Source organism: Pygocentrus nattereri, chromosome 24 (genome assembly GCF_015220715.1).
Source record: "Pygocentrus nattereri isolate fPygNat1 chromosome 24, fPygNat1.pri, whole genome shotgun sequence".
NCBI classification, from domain to species: domain Eukaryota; kingdom Metazoa; phylum Chordata; class Actinopteri; order Characiformes; family Serrasalmidae; genus Pygocentrus; species Pygocentrus nattereri.
The window spans coordinates 21,877,565-21,894,980 of record NC_051234.1 but is presented as its reverse complement, the minus strand read 5'-3'; the positions used below and the strand labels follow the sequence as shown (position 1 = coordinate 21,894,980).

The following is a 17,416-nucleotide window of genomic DNA, read 5'->3' as shown; positions in this document are numbered from 1 at the left end:
CTTGGGAGATAACGTGACTCTGGCACCATCACCACCAACCAGTCGTCATTCAGCTTCACCTGAATACTGATATGCCTCACCTGTTGTTTCATGTGATCTGATAGGCAGTATTTAAGCCTGGGCTCTAGTTTAGTTCATCGCAACATATTGCTTCTGTTTCTTGTACATTTCTCCTGTACGTTGTTTCACTGTTAGCTGGACTTGATTTCCGGATTTTCTGACTTTGTTTTTGCCTTCTCCCTTTGGACTTTGCTCGCCTGGATTTCTGTCCTTTGTTAAGTTCGATCTGTCCTGGTTGCCTGTTTTTTGATCACGTCTTCGGAAAGTCCTCTGAACAGTAAAGCCTCTTTTGATTGTCTTTACCTTGAGCGTCTGACTGATTCTGTCCAGTTAGAAGTTAGATCGATCGGTTTCGACCGCTGCTTGTTCATGACTAGGATTTCGCCTACTGTTTAACAAGCTGGCCTGAGACATTGGTTCTCATTAGAAGATACTATTTAGCCCTGATAGTACTTGCATATTTATAGAATGTCATTAAGTGAGTGTATACGTAACAACTGGACATGGTTTGAGGCAAGTGTGATGATGTAGGCATGGAGTTAGCGTGATGCTAAAAGGTGTACATGAATTTCTAGCTTTTACTTGTTAGCTACATTAGCCTCCCAGCTCCAATACTAACTACTGGAGACTGAAAATACTGAAAAAAAAAATCCAAGCATGTCTTATTATCTAGTAACTGCTACAAAACTAATACATAAGTTATTTAGTTGTAATGGGCCATTACATTTTTAATGGTTAATGAATTCTTACAGATGACTCTGTGTGGGCTGCAGGCATGTATGCCTGTGTATGTGTATGTTAGACTGACCGGTGCACTCCGCTGTTACACAGGACGATGTGTGCGGCCCCCAGGCGACTGCAGAGCTCCGAAGCCACAGAAATCAGCCCGACTCCGGATGCTCCGCATGCAGCCGATCGCCCACAACACACAAAGCCCTCCATCAACCTGTAGAGTTCATCCAGAGCATTCAGAGGACGCAGGAGCTGCAGAGAGAGACAGGGAGAGAAAACTCATGTGAGGCAGGATCACTTAAAACCTCTGTGTATATTGCCTCTGTTCTGCTCAGAGACACATGCACACTAATGCAGCTGAGAAAATCAGAATTAAAAAGCAGTTTATCTGGGTAGTAAGAACTCAATTACAATACAATGCAATAATTACAAATGATATTAATACAAAGAAGTATGTCAATTTTATGTTGTGGTGTTTCATGTATGTCAATGTGATTATTTATTCGTATTTCCTTTAGTTCATTTATTTTTACTATTATTCTGTTATTATTATACTCCGCACCTCTTCTCCAGGAAGCACAGCATTAATTGTAGTTATCATCCAACATCTGGTTTGGCTAATCAGTACTTCATTAAATCAAGTGTGCTGCTGATGGAACTTAACAAAGCCATGTGATGGCTGGAGACGCTGGGGAGAAGACTGGAACCAAACTTTGTTCTTCAGATCAGCTCACAAGATATCAACTTTTTTTTTTTCAAAATAAGACATTCCTTTTACTTTTACAGTATTTATGTTTATTTGTATTTATTCCCATATCCCACATGTGCATAAATCTAAATGCCTACATCTAGTGAGAATTTTCTATGCTTAATCCTAAATCTAATCTTAACCTCAGAAACAACATAGAGCTTTTTAAAAATGCTGATGGCCCTGCAGGTTAGTACTTTTTCTTGTTTTTACAAAGTCAGGACACATTTAGTTGAAAACAAACACATGTAAACACGCAGTCTTGTCGTATACAATATATAAATACACAAGTTATGTATCACAGTGTAGCAGCACTGGATCAGCTTCAACACAGAAAGCTCAGATGTGTGTCAGGCAGAGTAAATACACACCTTGTCAATGAAAGCAGCCTTAGGAGCTGAGCTCGGGGTCAGGTTAGACTTATCCAGATAAAAGGCCCTGTAAAGGATCAACACAGGCATGTTAGAGTCTGTAGAACACAAACACAGACTTAAACAGATATAGAGGTCATGGCTATTGAGCAGGACTTGAATGCGGATGTCTCTGAAGTCTGGTGGCTGAAGAACTGTACAGTGTCTGTGAAAGGCCTGTGAAAAGAAACTGAGCTACTGGGCTCTACTCCAACAGAAACTGAGCACATTTATTCTGGGAATTAATCCAAGACTGATCTCTAAAGTCCTCTGTGAGTTGCAGTTCCACACACCAACACTGAGGGCAGTATAAGCTGGTTGTTTGAACTAATGGTCAGGTTACTTGCTCGGCAGTCGTGGGCTGGAAGTTAGGGAACCGTCCCTGTGACCAGAAGGTCGCCGGTTCGAGCCTCAGAGCCGACAGTACATGACTGAGGTGTCCTTGAGCAAGATACCTAACTCCCAACTGCTCCCTGGATGCTGCAGATAGGGCTGCCCACCACTCTGGACAATTGTGCTCATTGCCCCTTAGTGTTCGTGGTGTTTCACTTCACGGATGGGTTAAATGCAGAGGTGAAATTTCCCTGTTGTTGGATTAATTAGGGTCTCTTAATTACTTACAGGCCATCCCAAAACGATACCCAAGTTTTAGCCATTGCAGTAATTACCAGTAACAGGCCATTAGTTTTACATCATTTTTCTATGGTGAAGGCCTTGTATTTTGTCCATAAATGCTATATGATATGTACAAAATACCCTATTGCGATTATATTGTTACATAAAGTTTAGGCAAACCTGGCCAAATTACACATTTTGTTGTTTTTTGAAGTGAAAATAAGTAAATGCAAGCTATGGTAAAATTTATATGTTTTTTCCATTATTGCCTTAGGAATTTTCACCCACTGTTCCTTCCTGCGATAGGCTTGAACTGTCTAACATGCATGTTTGAGATCTATTCACAGATTTTCAACGATGTTCAAGTCAGCTTGCGTTTCTTAAAGTTGCTTATGGATTTTGAGATTTTGGATCATTGTCTTGTTGTAAATCCACTCTCATTTCAGCTTTGTTACTTGAGTGCCACTACATTCGCTTTCAGAATTTACCTGTGCAATGTTTCCTGTGCCACTGATTGTCAGCTAACCCCAAAGCTTAATATGCTTATGCTTAATGATTAGCAAGGTGTTTTTTCATCAACTGCTGCTTCTCTTTTCTTCAAAAATACCTTTGGTGATAATGGCCAACGAGTTCTATTTTCACTTCACCAGTCCACAGCACTTGTTTCCAAAGATGCAGATGTAGTTTTGCATATTTCCATATAAGCCTTTGACTGCTTTGAATAGGTTGTGTCTAATTCTTTTAACTTTTTTGACAAAAACAAAAAAAGGTAATATGGTCAGGGCTGCGCCTAAACCTTTGTATACAACTATATTGTGATTCAAAATATAACATGGTTAAAGATTTCCCAGATTTCTGATCTGGACTAAGATTATTTATGTTTTTTGGATCATATGCATATTTTGATTTATTAAATTATCCATAAAATATATGAGAATTGGTCAGAATGCTGACAGCACACAAAACATTTTGCGTTTTTGTCAACCCTGTTAAGCTTCATCTATCAAGCGCAATCATTTTGGAATGTTTGTCTTAAGTATGTTTAAATAATTAAAATCTGCAATGAGTAGTTGGTCTGTGTGCTTATCCATGTTGGTCACTGTAAATGGATAAGCATGCAGAATTGGACTTTACTGTCTGCCACCCTGTTTTCTATAACTATAGATTTTTAGCTTTTATGTTCTTTATATATGAAAATAAGTGCAACATCACAATGAGAAAATACATTTTAAATTAGAAGGGCAGATTAAAAGGCAGCAATGCCTTAATATAACTATCAAAGGCCTCTCGATCTCATTAACACAGCTTTGGATTCTTGTTACAGCAGAGGCTGCTTGTTTAATCACCCATAGGTATCTTGTGGACAATGTCCAGCATAGTCTGCTCAAAGTATTGTTTTAAAAGCCATTAAAACACTGTATTTGAATGAGAGGGCTACAATCATGGATTCAAATGAGAAAAATGAATTAGCAATATTAAATTTGACAGCCCTGATTGCATTCCTGTTGCTGACACAAAACCAATTATCTTGCATATATCCTGTAATTGCAGGTATGTGTAATAAAATTGTCTTAAGTTTTGCAATGAACTGTAAAAACTTTATCCCGAGAGTTTCTAAATCTGGCTGTGTTATCTGCCCAGACAGCATTGAAGCTCTGACCTCAGTCTGGATAAATGGTCCAAATCAAACGAGAAAAACTTTAGTACACAACAGCTTTATCTTCAGTATGCAACATCTCCTAGATGCGTTATCACCGGCGTCCTTCAACCGTTCTCTTGTCCTCTCTCTGCCCTGTTCGAGTCTGAGTGTGTTTTAATCAGAACTTTACAACTCTGTATGCTTTAACCCTTCCATAGGAAGCAGCTCTGAGCTGAGTTAACAGCCCATGTAATCAGTTCAGGAGTGCCTCATTATTACTAAGATATCTCAGATAAGGAAATAAACTCCTCATCCACATCATATACTGCAACTTCCTTTCATAAACTGTTTGGAAGCTTTGAACTGTTTTGTAACAGCTGTGCAGAACATTATTTAATCTTTAATGCTAACTTTAATCTTTAATTGAATTTAATATCTTTTATCTTTAATCTTTCATTTAATTCAGCTTTGTTTTATTGTTCAGTTATGATTAGAACTCCCTGGTGGCCCAAAGACTGAGAATTTAATATCTGTGTACAGTGGGATCTAAAAGTGTGAGGCCATATTAAAAAAAATCTGCATAGCATTTGTTTTCATTTAAACCTGGAAGTAAAGAGAGAGTTAGACTTCTGAAACATTTAAACAAAGAAAATCTATGAATAGTAAAATGAAGAAACATGCAAGACTCTGCACTACTTCTAGGTCACTATTCAAATTTAAGCAAATTAGGATTTATATCAACTTCAGTTGAAAGCAACCTGCACAGGGTCTTCATAACACATCATAAGCATTTAATAATGTGCTTGAAGTAATACATAAATATTCATGAAAGCTTGTGGTAGTAATTGAAAGATTACCTATGTTTTAAAGATGTAAATGACACTACATTCAAAAAGGTGCCTTAACTCTTTTTCGCTGAAAATATATAAAATAACAAGCCCAATTCCAATGAAGTTGAGACGTTGCGTAAAACATAAATAAAAACAGAATACGATGATTTGCAAATCCTTTTCAACCTATATTCAATTGAATACACTACAGAGGCAATATATTTAATGTTCAAACAGATAAACTTTATTGTTTTTTGCAAATGATGAGTGTCATGATTGGGTATAAAGGGAGCATCCCTTAAAGGCTCAGTCGTTCACAAGCAAGGATGGGGTGAGGTTCACCACTTTGTGAACAGCTACGTGAGCAAATAGTCCCAACAGTTTAAGAACAACGTTTCTCAACGTGCAATTGCAAGGAATTTAGGGATTTCATCATCTACAGTCCATAATATCATCAAAAGATTCAGAGAATCTGGAGAAATCTCAAGGCAGAAAACCAACATTGAATGCCCGTGACCTTCGATCCCTCAGGCGGCACTGCATTAAAAACCGACATCATTCTGTAACGGATATTAACCACATGGGCTCAGGAACACTTCGGAAAACCACTGTCAGTGAACACAGTTCGCCGCTCCATCTACAAGTGCAAGTTAAAATTGCCATGCAAAGTGAAAGCCATATATCAACAACACCCAGAAACGCCGCCGGCTTCTCTGAGTCCGAGCTCATCTGAGATGGACTGATGCAAAGTGGAAAAGTGTCCTGTGGTCTGACGAGTCCACGTTTCAGATTGTTTGATCGTGTCCTCCGGGACTTGCACATCTGTGAAGGAATCATTAATGCTGAAAGGTACATACAGGTTTTGGAGCAACATACGCTGCCTTCCAAGCAACGTCTTTTTCAGGAATGTCCCTGCTTATTTCAGCAAGACAATGCAAAGCCACATTCTGCACGTGTTACAACAGCGTGGCTTCGTAGTAAAAGAGTGCGGGTACTAGACTGGCCTGCCTGCAGTCCAGACCTGTCTCCCACTGAAAATGTGTGGTGCATTATGAAGCGCAAAATACAACAATGGAGAAGTTGTACATCAAGCAAGAATGGGAAAGAATTCCACCTACAAAGCTTCAACAATTAGTGTCCTCAGTTCCCAAATGCTTACTGAGTGTAAAAGGAAAGGTGATGTAACACAGTGGTAAACATGCCCCTGTCCCAGCTTCTTTGGAACGTGTTGCAGGCATCAAATTCAAAATGAGTGAATATTTGCAAAAATATATAAAGCTTATCCATTTGAACATTAAATATCTTGTCTTTGTAGTGTATTCAGTTGAATATAGGTTGAAAAGGATTTGCAAATCATCGTATTCTGTTTTTATTTATATTTTATACAATGTCCCAACTTTATTGGAATTGGGGTTGTAGTTTGTAATGAAAAATTTTGTATTAAATTCAAAAGGAATGCAAAACAAGTATTTTTTATTAGTGACCATAGACTTGTGGACCCCACTGTATGAATCTTGGCTTGCTCACTGACAAAGCCTCAAATATTATGCAAGGAAGTGTGTTAGCTCAGAGGTTTCTCCATTTGAGCCTCTGTGTGATGAGTATGCAAGTCTCCTTCACTATAAACAGCTTTAAGATGGAGTGTATGAGTCTGATTGAGAGTGTGAATGTGTGTGTGTAAGTGATGTCTATGCCAGCATGTGCACTTTCATCACTAGTTCATTTATGACCCAAAAGAATGACCAGCAACACACTTATAGGACTTAATTGGTGTAACCGAAAATACTAAAACAGAACTTTTGGCCACATTTGATTTTATTTAATGTTAACCACCAGCAAAAACAACCATGGAGTACAATGTCTTCATTTTAGGGAGATCTTTTTGAGGGGATTCAAAATAAGATACTTACAGTAGGAATGAGAATGTAAAAAAGTAGATAGTAAAAGTAAATAGAGTTCCCAAAACTGGATTTGGATAACTTATTAAAAGACAGAGAAAATGGGACCCCTTACAACTGTGCAAGACCTGGTAGACCACCAAATCTGTCCCCACCTTATAAATAGCACTTAATGCTTTCATCTTTGAGAGAGGAGAAAATCAAGCACAACTCTTGCTTCAGAGCTGAACAAATCCACGTGTTTCAGTGCATCCTTTTTTTAAATACCTTAACCTTAATAATTTTGAAAAACTGACAGAATTTCTCTTTCGAGTTTAGAATGAAATCCTTAGGTCCCTGTAAAAACAAAAGAAAGACTTTAGCCAGTGCTGTGTGGATCCTTTAGAAGGTTGCAATGAACCATTTGCTTCCCAACAGCCAGGAACAGCACAAGGTTTATTCGTTTTACCACTCTTCTCTGCTACACACTGTGGACAGGAACAACACTCCATATCACTTCAACGAGAATAGGTGGGGTTAAACTGCATCAAGCTTAATGAGGAGTGCACGGTCAATCACACCCAGGATGAATTCAAAACGGCTGTTTTGGCAGCTTAGTCTCCATGGACTGGGGAGTGAATGGTGCATATTGGAACTTTAACAATGCTTACTTATGACACCAAACTCTCATTTCCATTAAGAAAAGAAAATTCTTAATACTTTAAAGTTACAACCGTTCATCTGTGTAGGCTGAATGTGATGCACATTATACGTTCATAAAGCCATGAGATGAGCTGATGTGTGATCCTCCAACTCTAAAACAACAGTGCTTTGGAACAATAGCCCACTTTTTTTCACAGCAAATCTCTCAGCAGATGGTCCGAATGGCCCACACATGCCACCACACCAAATTCACACCACTGAAATGACAGGGTGGCAGGGTGGTCCCAGCAGCAGCAGATGGAGGTGTGTCTGGGTATTTATGGCTTGTTTGCTAGGCCGCTCACCCGCCACAAACCAACTGCAGCTAAAGGCGTTCTCAAAAAACCAACTGCGCACGTTCACTTCTAGTGAAGGGTGGCATCTGATTGTGTGTATTTTTTATACACACAACGTGAGGACACATCTACTTCTTCTAAAATGATTTACACTGTTAATTTTCAGTTAAACAAGAAAAAACACCTACTTTTGTTTTGTTAGCATATCATTTTTAACGTTTCCTACACCCTTTGAGACAGCCAGCAGGAAGGAGGGGCCCGAACACACAGCGGCGACGCACCTCGGCGAGGACGCTGGGGAGAGAGCTGCGAGGGTGGAAGGGGTGGAGCGCAAAGCCCGAGCTCCCCCGGTGTGCGGGAGTGACGGCGGGAGGAGGAGGGCGACGCTGGTGCTGGCTATGAGAGGCCACCCTGTTTCGTAGCGAGGCCGCTATGTTCGACTCAGGCTGCAGAGATGCCAGCTGGGGGCAATAACGAGGAGGCTGAGCAGCGAGCTCTCGTTCCCTCTCGGCTCTGGTGCTCTTTAAAAAGAGTGAGAGGGAACAGAGAGCGAGAGAGAGGGACAAGCAGCATCTCGAACTGGACCACGAGCCCTTAGAGCTTCGAGTACAGCTCGGCTTGACCCGCCATCCTTCAAGGCACGTGGAAGACAAGCGTCGAGAATGTTCTCTGTGCTGGCACCCAGGTGGTGGAATGAACTCCCACTGGCTGTCCGAACAGCAGACTGAAGACACATCTCTTCACACAGCACTTAAATGAACACTGAATTAAGTATTGATTGCAATGTATTGTGCTCCACTTGAATCATATTTTATTGTATTGCACTGTGTTTTGTAGTTGACTTTATTGTTGAATGCACTGTGTATTGTAGTTTATTGTATTGTATTGCATGGCACTGCATGGCACAGAGTTCTGTGCTCAACTCTGTTCCTTTTTTCTGTGTATCTACAGTGACTTGTTTCTAGCAGTATCTGAGCTCAGGACTGTCTTTTTCTCAAACCTATTAGTAACTAGCAAAGATACTTTCTCTAGATTTACAAAGCACTTCTTGTAAGTCGCTCTGGATAAGATCATCTGCTAAATGCTGTAAATGTAAAAAGCAGCAGCAGCAACAACGAGAGACTGAAGAGCTGAAAAGCTCAAGAGACTGAAAAGCCAGCAGCTGGCTTAGTGTTTGGGTTTGTTTTATGTGTTTATTGTGTGGGAAAATTCAAATGACGCCTGCTGCAGCTCAGAATCCTGCCTCCAGTGTCCTCCTTCAGCCCGGGGTAGCATATGCCATGCTACAGAGTATATTTATCTTCAAATTTCAGCTTTATGCTCATCAAAGTGTCGTTGTTATGAAGTGCTTAATAACCTTTTGAAAAGCGAGGTAACCTCAAACTTTTGACAGTGTGGTTTCAGCATGAGTGTGAAAACAGTGATAGGGATACTTTCCTTTTGGTCAAGTACACACTTGAGGTCTGCTCCCTCAGCAGCTGCTCTGTGGATCCTTTAGAATGCTACAATGAAACATTTGCTTCCCAACAGCCAGGAACAGAACGATGTTTAATCTGACAAAGCCCAAAAAGTTGTGGGTTTCAGGCCAAGTTTGGGACAGTTTTTCATGTACAGCATTGCATTAGCATGTAAGGAATATGCTAATGTAAATTTCACACAATCTCAGGCATCCTCTCTCTCTGTGACCTGTACAAGTCTAGCTAATGCTCAAACAACACTGAGTGAGATTTATATATGTGAGAAATTCAAGCAAATGTATAACCAATGATATTTTGCACACAGTTTGCAACATTATTTTTATTCGCAACCTTTCTCCAGCAACAAGAACTCTATGACCAATCACAGTTGTCTCTGGTGTTGGCATGGCAACAACCAAGACAACAGATCGTTTGTGCCATATATAGAATATATTCAAAAACATCAAAAGAACTCGTTTGCCATCTGCTTTATTACAGATGGTGTTAGTATCTCCAAAGGAAGCTCAAATGGGGCTCAAACTGAGTTACAGACACCCTAGTTATATCTGAAAGCTCTCATAAGGTCCCAACTGCTGAATGAAGCTTTGAAACATTCCGTTCTCCTTTCAGTTTTCAAGTGGAGCTTGCAGCACAGTGTCATAGTTTGCCTGTTTCGTGAGAAGCAAAAGGCATCTTTTTGATAGATATTCTACCCATTTTTATTTTTTGGCAGCACAAACAATAAAAAACAAACAAAACAAACAAACAAGAGAAACATGCATTGTGTTCAGTATGTATAGGTTTGATATGAAAAAAACTAAATAATGTCTAAATAATTTGTGTCTAAATAATTTGTGTTTTTGGGTCATTTATTCATGTCAAATGACCTTGTTCATCATGGATGAAATAAAAAGAAAGCTCACTAAATAGGATCTGTATAAAATTCTGAATGAACCAGGTCTGTCTGAAAATACGACCTGCTCATTACACGAAATGGAGAGTAAATGTAGATGTACAGCATAGAGATTTTTAAAGTTTTTTTTTTAATCCCAATTTTTCCCAATTTTCTCCTAGTTAGTATTCCGCTAATCACACAATACCATCAGCGCTAGCAGGTGAAGGTTAGCATAGGCTTCCTCCGAGACACGTGAAGTGCCACAGCATCTTTTCGAACTGCTGCTCACGTCATTGGACAGCTGAGGGCGCTCGGACGAAAGTGCCAGCCACCACATCTGTTACGTCAGCTAGGGGGTGGGGGGTCGGGGTAACCCAGACAGTGAGGCCAATTGTGCTCTTTTGGACTCCCGCATGGCACCAGGGATCGAACTCATGATCTGACTGCTAGTTCGTCTCATGTCTATCAGGCCTATTCAAAGTCGTTGGTATGAGTCGGCTTTGGGTTCAATTTCACACCTGCACATACCTCTAACACTCACACAAGCACACTCACACTCCTTTTCCATGAACTCTAGCTGCTCCTTCTGTGAGGGATGAGAAAGACAGCTAATAAATAAGTGCATGAATAAATGACTATGCTGAACAAATCAGACCTCAACAAGTTGGTCAGCCAGCTAAAAGAGTCTTGTATTACTATAGCAGGGATGGCTTATTCAGATTAAGATCAGCTCCTGAGAATTTGCTCATTTACTCAGCCACAGCAGAGAAAGCTATTTACAAAAGGGACTTGCAGGCTATATGTATTTCTGAATTCATTTGGCTGTGGGGTTTTGGGGAGCCCCTCCGGGGACCAATAAATGAGCCTTTTCCTTAAACCAAACTGGATAACACGCCAAGGTTTCCCCCTAATCAATTTTTTTTCATAAGGCACTAATGGAAGTGTGGGATGTTTGCCAAGGAAGAGCTGCTCAAGAACATCGAGAGCAGAATCAAAGAGTAGATCACAACCCCTTCAGATTCAGACCAAAACAATCAGTCGTAAAGGCTTCTGCAGCAGCATTAGGTCATTTCCCAAACCCATTGCACCACAGAACTACACACTTATATTCAAATGTATATGTATGCTCTGTGATGTGTTACATGTCAAAAGAGGAAGATGCTCAGAATTCCTTTTAGGAATTACTGCCATATTTCACTATTCAGCTGCTCGTGCATTTCTTCAACAGAGCTCATCTACTGGAGCGTGGGGAAATGAATGTATACATCATGTGACATAAAAACAGCGCCCAAGCCATTTCTAGCATAATATAATAAAAAACTAGATTGATGATTTGTCATCAAAATGAGCCTAATTTAAATAAAATTCCAACTCAGACCCAAAAAATTATACTAACCACTATTTATCATCTGCAATGAGTGCCTCAAAAAGAATGCATGGGCCCTGTGCTTGGAGTCAATAGTAATAGTCATTGAAACATATTTTATGTGCTAATAGCCTCATTTGCTTTGACATGCTGCTGAATCTTTTCAATTCAACTAAGTGGAGCAATTCAACCATTTAAAAGCTTACAATTAATGTTTAATAATGTAAAAGCAAACCATGGGTTGCAATAAATGTATAATGATGAACGACACTGTAAATTATTCTAAAATGACTAAGAATAAAATATGGAACAAGACATTCAAAAATACCTTGTGATGTCAGGTTTATAGGTCTAGTTTCTTGATATGAAATTACAAACCTTGTACTTAACTCAACTTTGTACTATGTATTTGTCCTTTTTCATATGTGAGCAAGGGAGCATGAAATTAAGTCGACAAGAAGCTGCACTGATCTTCACATTCAGTTTCCAACTCATGAGTACATACTATACATACTACTGAGAAAAGCAATTCAGAGGAGGAATAAAACTGGTCTGCTTATTGCATCTCAGCAGTCGTTCTCATTCCTCAGATATTGTATCCTCACACTGGCTAAGCCATGCAGGCATCTTCACTTTTTTAGAAACCAGTCTTGAGTTATTTTGGCTGCCTATTTGCTCTCACTGTCTTGTTGAAATCTGCTCTGCAGATTCAGATTATTGGATGATGAGATTAAGGCCAAATCCCAATTTACCACTTGCCCCACTTAGCCCTTAGTCCTCTGTTTGCACATTCACATCTAGGGGTAGGGTGTTCCAATTTTTGTTGAGATGGAGGTGTAGGATGAAGTGTTAGGGCTACATGGCCCTCCAAACGGAAGTGTTTCAGAGGCACACTCCAAACAAAGAAAACGAAAAACCGTCAAGATGGCTGCATGAGCGACCAAAGAAACCCACAAATGTATTTTTTCCGTTCATTCTTTAAAAAAATTACGATAACAATTGTATTATCTTAGTTTGGCATTTCAATGTATTATGAACCTTTTCATAAGAAGCATAAAAATCATTAGTAGTACGCTGATAGCTGGCTAAATTCCTGTTCTACCTTAAACGTTGCAGCAGTTACATTCTGGTGCCTAAAGCATCAGAACTGCTGCTCCTTGTAAGGTGGAATGTGAAATTTCTAATGAGAATCTGGCAAATAATTGACATTTAATCTCATATCACCAAAGAATTAGGGGTGGGCTATAATAGATACCTGTCCCCCCGCCCCCCTTTGTAAGCATATGGTTCTAAATGTAACTAAAGCACATCAGCGAGGTTGTTGAAGTTTACTATCACCTCCTCTACTATCACTGCAGACTGGCAGGGTCACCTGCAGAGCAGTGCTAGCAGCCTGATAATGAAGTAATGTTCTTCTTTATTTGAGGGTTGTACCATTTCAGAAGGTAAGATTTCAACCACTGGCCAACTCAGTTCCAAGAGCAAAAGGGCAACGTGACATGAATTCTCCTCTAATATCTCCCATTCATATTTAATCGCTAATGTGTAATGTCCTAGTTCTTTCGCAGAAAAGCAGCCCCATTTCATGATGTGACCAACTCAGTACTTCTCTGTGCGTGTGAGGTTCTTGGAATCATACACATAACCCTTCTATAAGCAGCCATGACGAGTTGAATCTTTGCCAAAGAGTTCTACTTATTTTAAAACATGTCTGATTTGTCTAAATGCTTGCGTGCATCTCCGTGCTTCTTATTTAGCAGAGAAGTTCTTTCATGTAGGCCTAGGAATGGATATGATTGCGGTGCAGTTCATTACTGCTTCTTCTTGTGAAAGTAACTAGAAGCTACACTGAATCGTTTGAACTTCACATTCAGTTTCTATCTGAACACATGAGGGGAACCAATATAAGCCTCAGAGGAAAGCAATTCAAAGAAAAATAAAACCATTCCAGTTATTGCATTCCAGCAGTCTTTTTCATATACCTATCAACGCTCAGATATTGTATAATGGGTAATGCCCCAGCTTTAGGCAATTTAGTTTGTTTTTCACTCTCAACCAAAGCATTGCATCATGGTTGCGGTCCAGTGGTTAAAGTTAAAGTGTGCATGCCCTTAAGTGGATGAATAAATCTACAAATAGCTTTTGTTCTAAACTTCGGGCTTGACCAACATCTGACCTCAAAGCAACTCTCACTAACGCTTTAAAGACACCCAAACATGAAGTCATAGTGGAATTCGCTCTGTCTCATACAGACATACTCTCAGCTGGTGGTTAAATAGTGGTTTCTTTTTGGCCTGGGTCAGGCCAGATTGCTCAGTCAGTTCCTGCTGCTACTGCAGCCTTGGTAGGGGAATCATGCTGAAAGCTTTCTTGCAGATCGAGCCAATTTTTTTTTCAAATTGTTTTCAATGGGAGAAATATGTTCTTTTGCTGCACTCAAGGCACCTTGCATTGCATGCTTTTTACAGAAAGCAGAAGGCTTGGAGTGTCAACAAAACAAGCAGTTCATCACCAAAGAACAAATGGCAGAGCATTCGGCCTACATATTTACTGAAATGATATCTAGCTAGCTATGCTACACAATATTAAACAGTTAGCTTGTTACATGTCAAAGATACAGCTAATTACCAGTTACAGTCTTGATGCTCGGCAACACAGACAAACACAAGTAGAAGCAAAGCTTCCTGACCTTATATTCTGATGAGCACTGGTCATTGACTGCCCTTTGTCTACAGCTTCCAGCCAGCTCTGCCACTAAAGCAGAACTGAACATAACAGTGTGTGCAAAGTGGAAAGAAAAGAGTGGCCACATAGCCACATAGACAAAGACGGTGATGTTCTTCTTTATTTTAAGGCTGTGCATCCAGGGAATGCTCTCTGACCGACAAGCGAATGGACTTACTATCTCAATACAGCTTGCTGGATTAGCTTTCGCTCAGTGGTTAGCTTTATGTTGGCAAACTTCTCTGAATTGAAAAGAGAGAAAGAGCTCACTGACTTTTGTTAAGCCTGCGTGGGGGGATAAACCTCTTCAGCCTTCATCAGAAGATACTGCTTATGTATGCACTGGCCAAGATTACGAGCATCTAGTTGGTAAAGTATATTGGACATTTTTTTGGTACAGGACATAGTTTGGTGACTGTATTATGTGCCTACAACAACAAGATTGAGCTACTAAGAAAGTAATAATGGAGTTAGGTTCCAAGGGGCTTAAACTTAATATACAGTACAATATAAGGATACTATATTTTGTGTGTGTATATATATATATATATATATATATATATATATATATATATATATATATATATATAATTTTATATCACAATATATTTCAGCTGTGTAAGCATGTATCAGGTGTACTTCTGTCAATTCTCAGTGGGATGAAATGAACAGACACTAAACAGCTCCACATATCTGGCATTAAGTTAAAGGCCGTAAGTGCTGCTTTGCCATGTCCCTGATTATTTTATTGGTTAAAATAAAATTGATATTCATATTTGAAACATGACCCTGCTACAGAATCGTAAACACTTCTGCAGTGCTACTGTGTCGAGCGAACTGCAGCCTCCATCCAGCTGACTGACCAACCACGACCTGCATGACACACTGCTATTTATCAACTCACTCACACAAGGTCAGAGAAGCAGGAGCCATCCATCTGCATCCAAACCCACACCTACTCGACTGACACGCTGAGCGATTAAGCATGCTGGAAAAACAACAGATCAATGAATGAAAATCTTCACAGGAGGTTCAATTAACAGCCAACAGATTTCAACCAAACTCAGTTTTAGCCACAGGAGACAGAAGAGACGGAAAGAACGTCATGCCGGCTTAACAGAACATCAACTCTATGAATTAAAATGCAGAGTTATTATTGTTGTACTGCTATACAAAACTACTGCAAATTATCATAATATAATAACATAGTTACATAATGAATTACATTTACAAAACTTTTACATGGCAGGTTCGAGTCTGCACTCATCTTTTTATTTTTTCTATGTCAAAAATGGCACAACAATAACTATCAAATCAAAAATTCAATCATTATAAAATATTTCTTCTACTTATGAACACAAATACAGTATGAACTGAACATTTTGAATCTGTATTTTCCACACAATGTGTGGAAGTGAGAAAAACATTACGATTTAATTATAACATGGTTTTGCTATCACTGCCAACAAATGTAGTAAATGATTAATTGAAAATATAATAATAATAATAATAATAATAATAATAATAATATATGCCATTTTATTTCTACAGCCCTTTTTCCAAGCTCTAGTTCAATATTTGAACCCCTTATTTTAATCCCTTAGCAACTACAGGTCTTCAACGCAAACTGGTTGAGCTTTTTAGGTTACAGAAACCATTTGAGGCCATTTAAGAGGTTTTAAACTGCAATGCTCAAACATTTGAACACACCTGGTCAAATTACATGTTTGCATGTGCACAACCTCTACATATTTGCCACATTTCAATGTTTTTACATGACCTAAAATGACTGAGAAAGAAAAAGAAGTTCTAAAACAGATGTAAGTATTAATGAAGAGATGACTGCAGTATATCTTTAATCATTTAATTATTTCTAGTGTTTGAATATGAAGTGATTGAACAAAATAACAGCAATTATTAAAATGACAAGTGATCCCAAACTTTTGCACTGTAGTGTACTGTATTGCTATTAGAATAGTTGATGTTGAAATGTTGATGTATTTTTAGAGTTTGCTATCTGACAGCTAAATGTAACTGGATCTCCCACTGTGTGGCCTGCAGCTTTATTCCTGTGACCACATTCACATCACACACACTGAGGGGCTCTGAAAGGCGGAGAGAGTGAGTGTTTATGCACAAGCATGTAATTCAGGACAGGACGACCCAACACGCCGTGACAGCCCGGAAAAATACACACCGTCCTTTGGCTGTCTTTAGGACAACAAAGCGTGACAGAGAAACACTTCAACTCTGATAACCTTTCAGTCTGAGCCTTACAATAAGAGCATCCCAGCACTATTGTACTCAGGTCAGTCTATACGCCATCTGCCCAAAAGTGGTCAGACAGCCCTACTAATTAGTGATTTCAGTTACTGTAAGGCACAACCACTGCTAACACAGGTGTTCAACTGTGCACACAGCTCTCAGAATCTCCATAGAAAGGCAGTGACCAATAGAACAGGATACTCTGGAGCAGCAGCATATGAGGTCACCATGCTCAATGCCAAGTGTTAGCTAGAGGGGTATAAAGCCCACAGGATTCCACTGAGGAGCAGTGGAACTACATTTTCTGGAGTGCTGGAGCTCCAAACAATACTTCTGAGACGGAATAATCTTTTGGCTGAATGCAATCCAATAATCACAGCAATGTCCCAACATCTAGTATAAAGCCTTCTCAGAAGAGTAGAGGCTGTTATACCATGAAACACTTGATTTCAGAAGAAATGCTGGGAAAAGCATCCACTGGGGACAGAATCATATTTATACTGAGATGCATAAAACATTTTTTGACATAAAAGTTAAGATAGGAAAATGTGATTTTATCTCAACGGAGCCATTTCGAAACCATTCCGCTACGACTGGATGTTACCCCCTATCCTTATCCAAGAGAGACTGTTCTCAGCAATTAATACCAGACATGACAATAACAAATATGAGCATAAACAGAAAAGAATTCTTTGTTTGCAATAAATTTCTCTCATGGCCTGAGTGTATGTGCTACATACCCTTACAGCTACATGGTTGGCACAAAAACTGTGTATTCATATCAGCTTTAAGTTGGAGTT

At 39.4% G+C, this 17,416-nt stretch overlaps 1 protein-coding gene across 2 annotated transcripts in view; it reads right to left on the bottom strand.

Moving 5' to 3' along the window:
- prex2 (phosphatidylinositol-3,4,5-trisphosphate-dependent Rac exchange factor 2) overlaps positions 1-17,416 on the bottom strand; it is a 240,000-nt gene that overhangs the window by 32,190 nt on the left and 190,394 nt on the right. For both annotated transcript variants that reach the window (XM_037534146.1, XM_037534147.1), the window contains exons 36-37: positions 1,912-1,978; positions 869-1,044 (exon numbers count right to left, since the gene is read on the bottom strand). In XM_037534146.1, the coding sequence (XP_037390043.1) occupies positions 869-1,044; positions 1,912-1,978 (243 nt within the window). The remainder of the gene's footprint in view (positions 1-868; positions 1,045-1,911; positions 1,979-17,416) is intronic.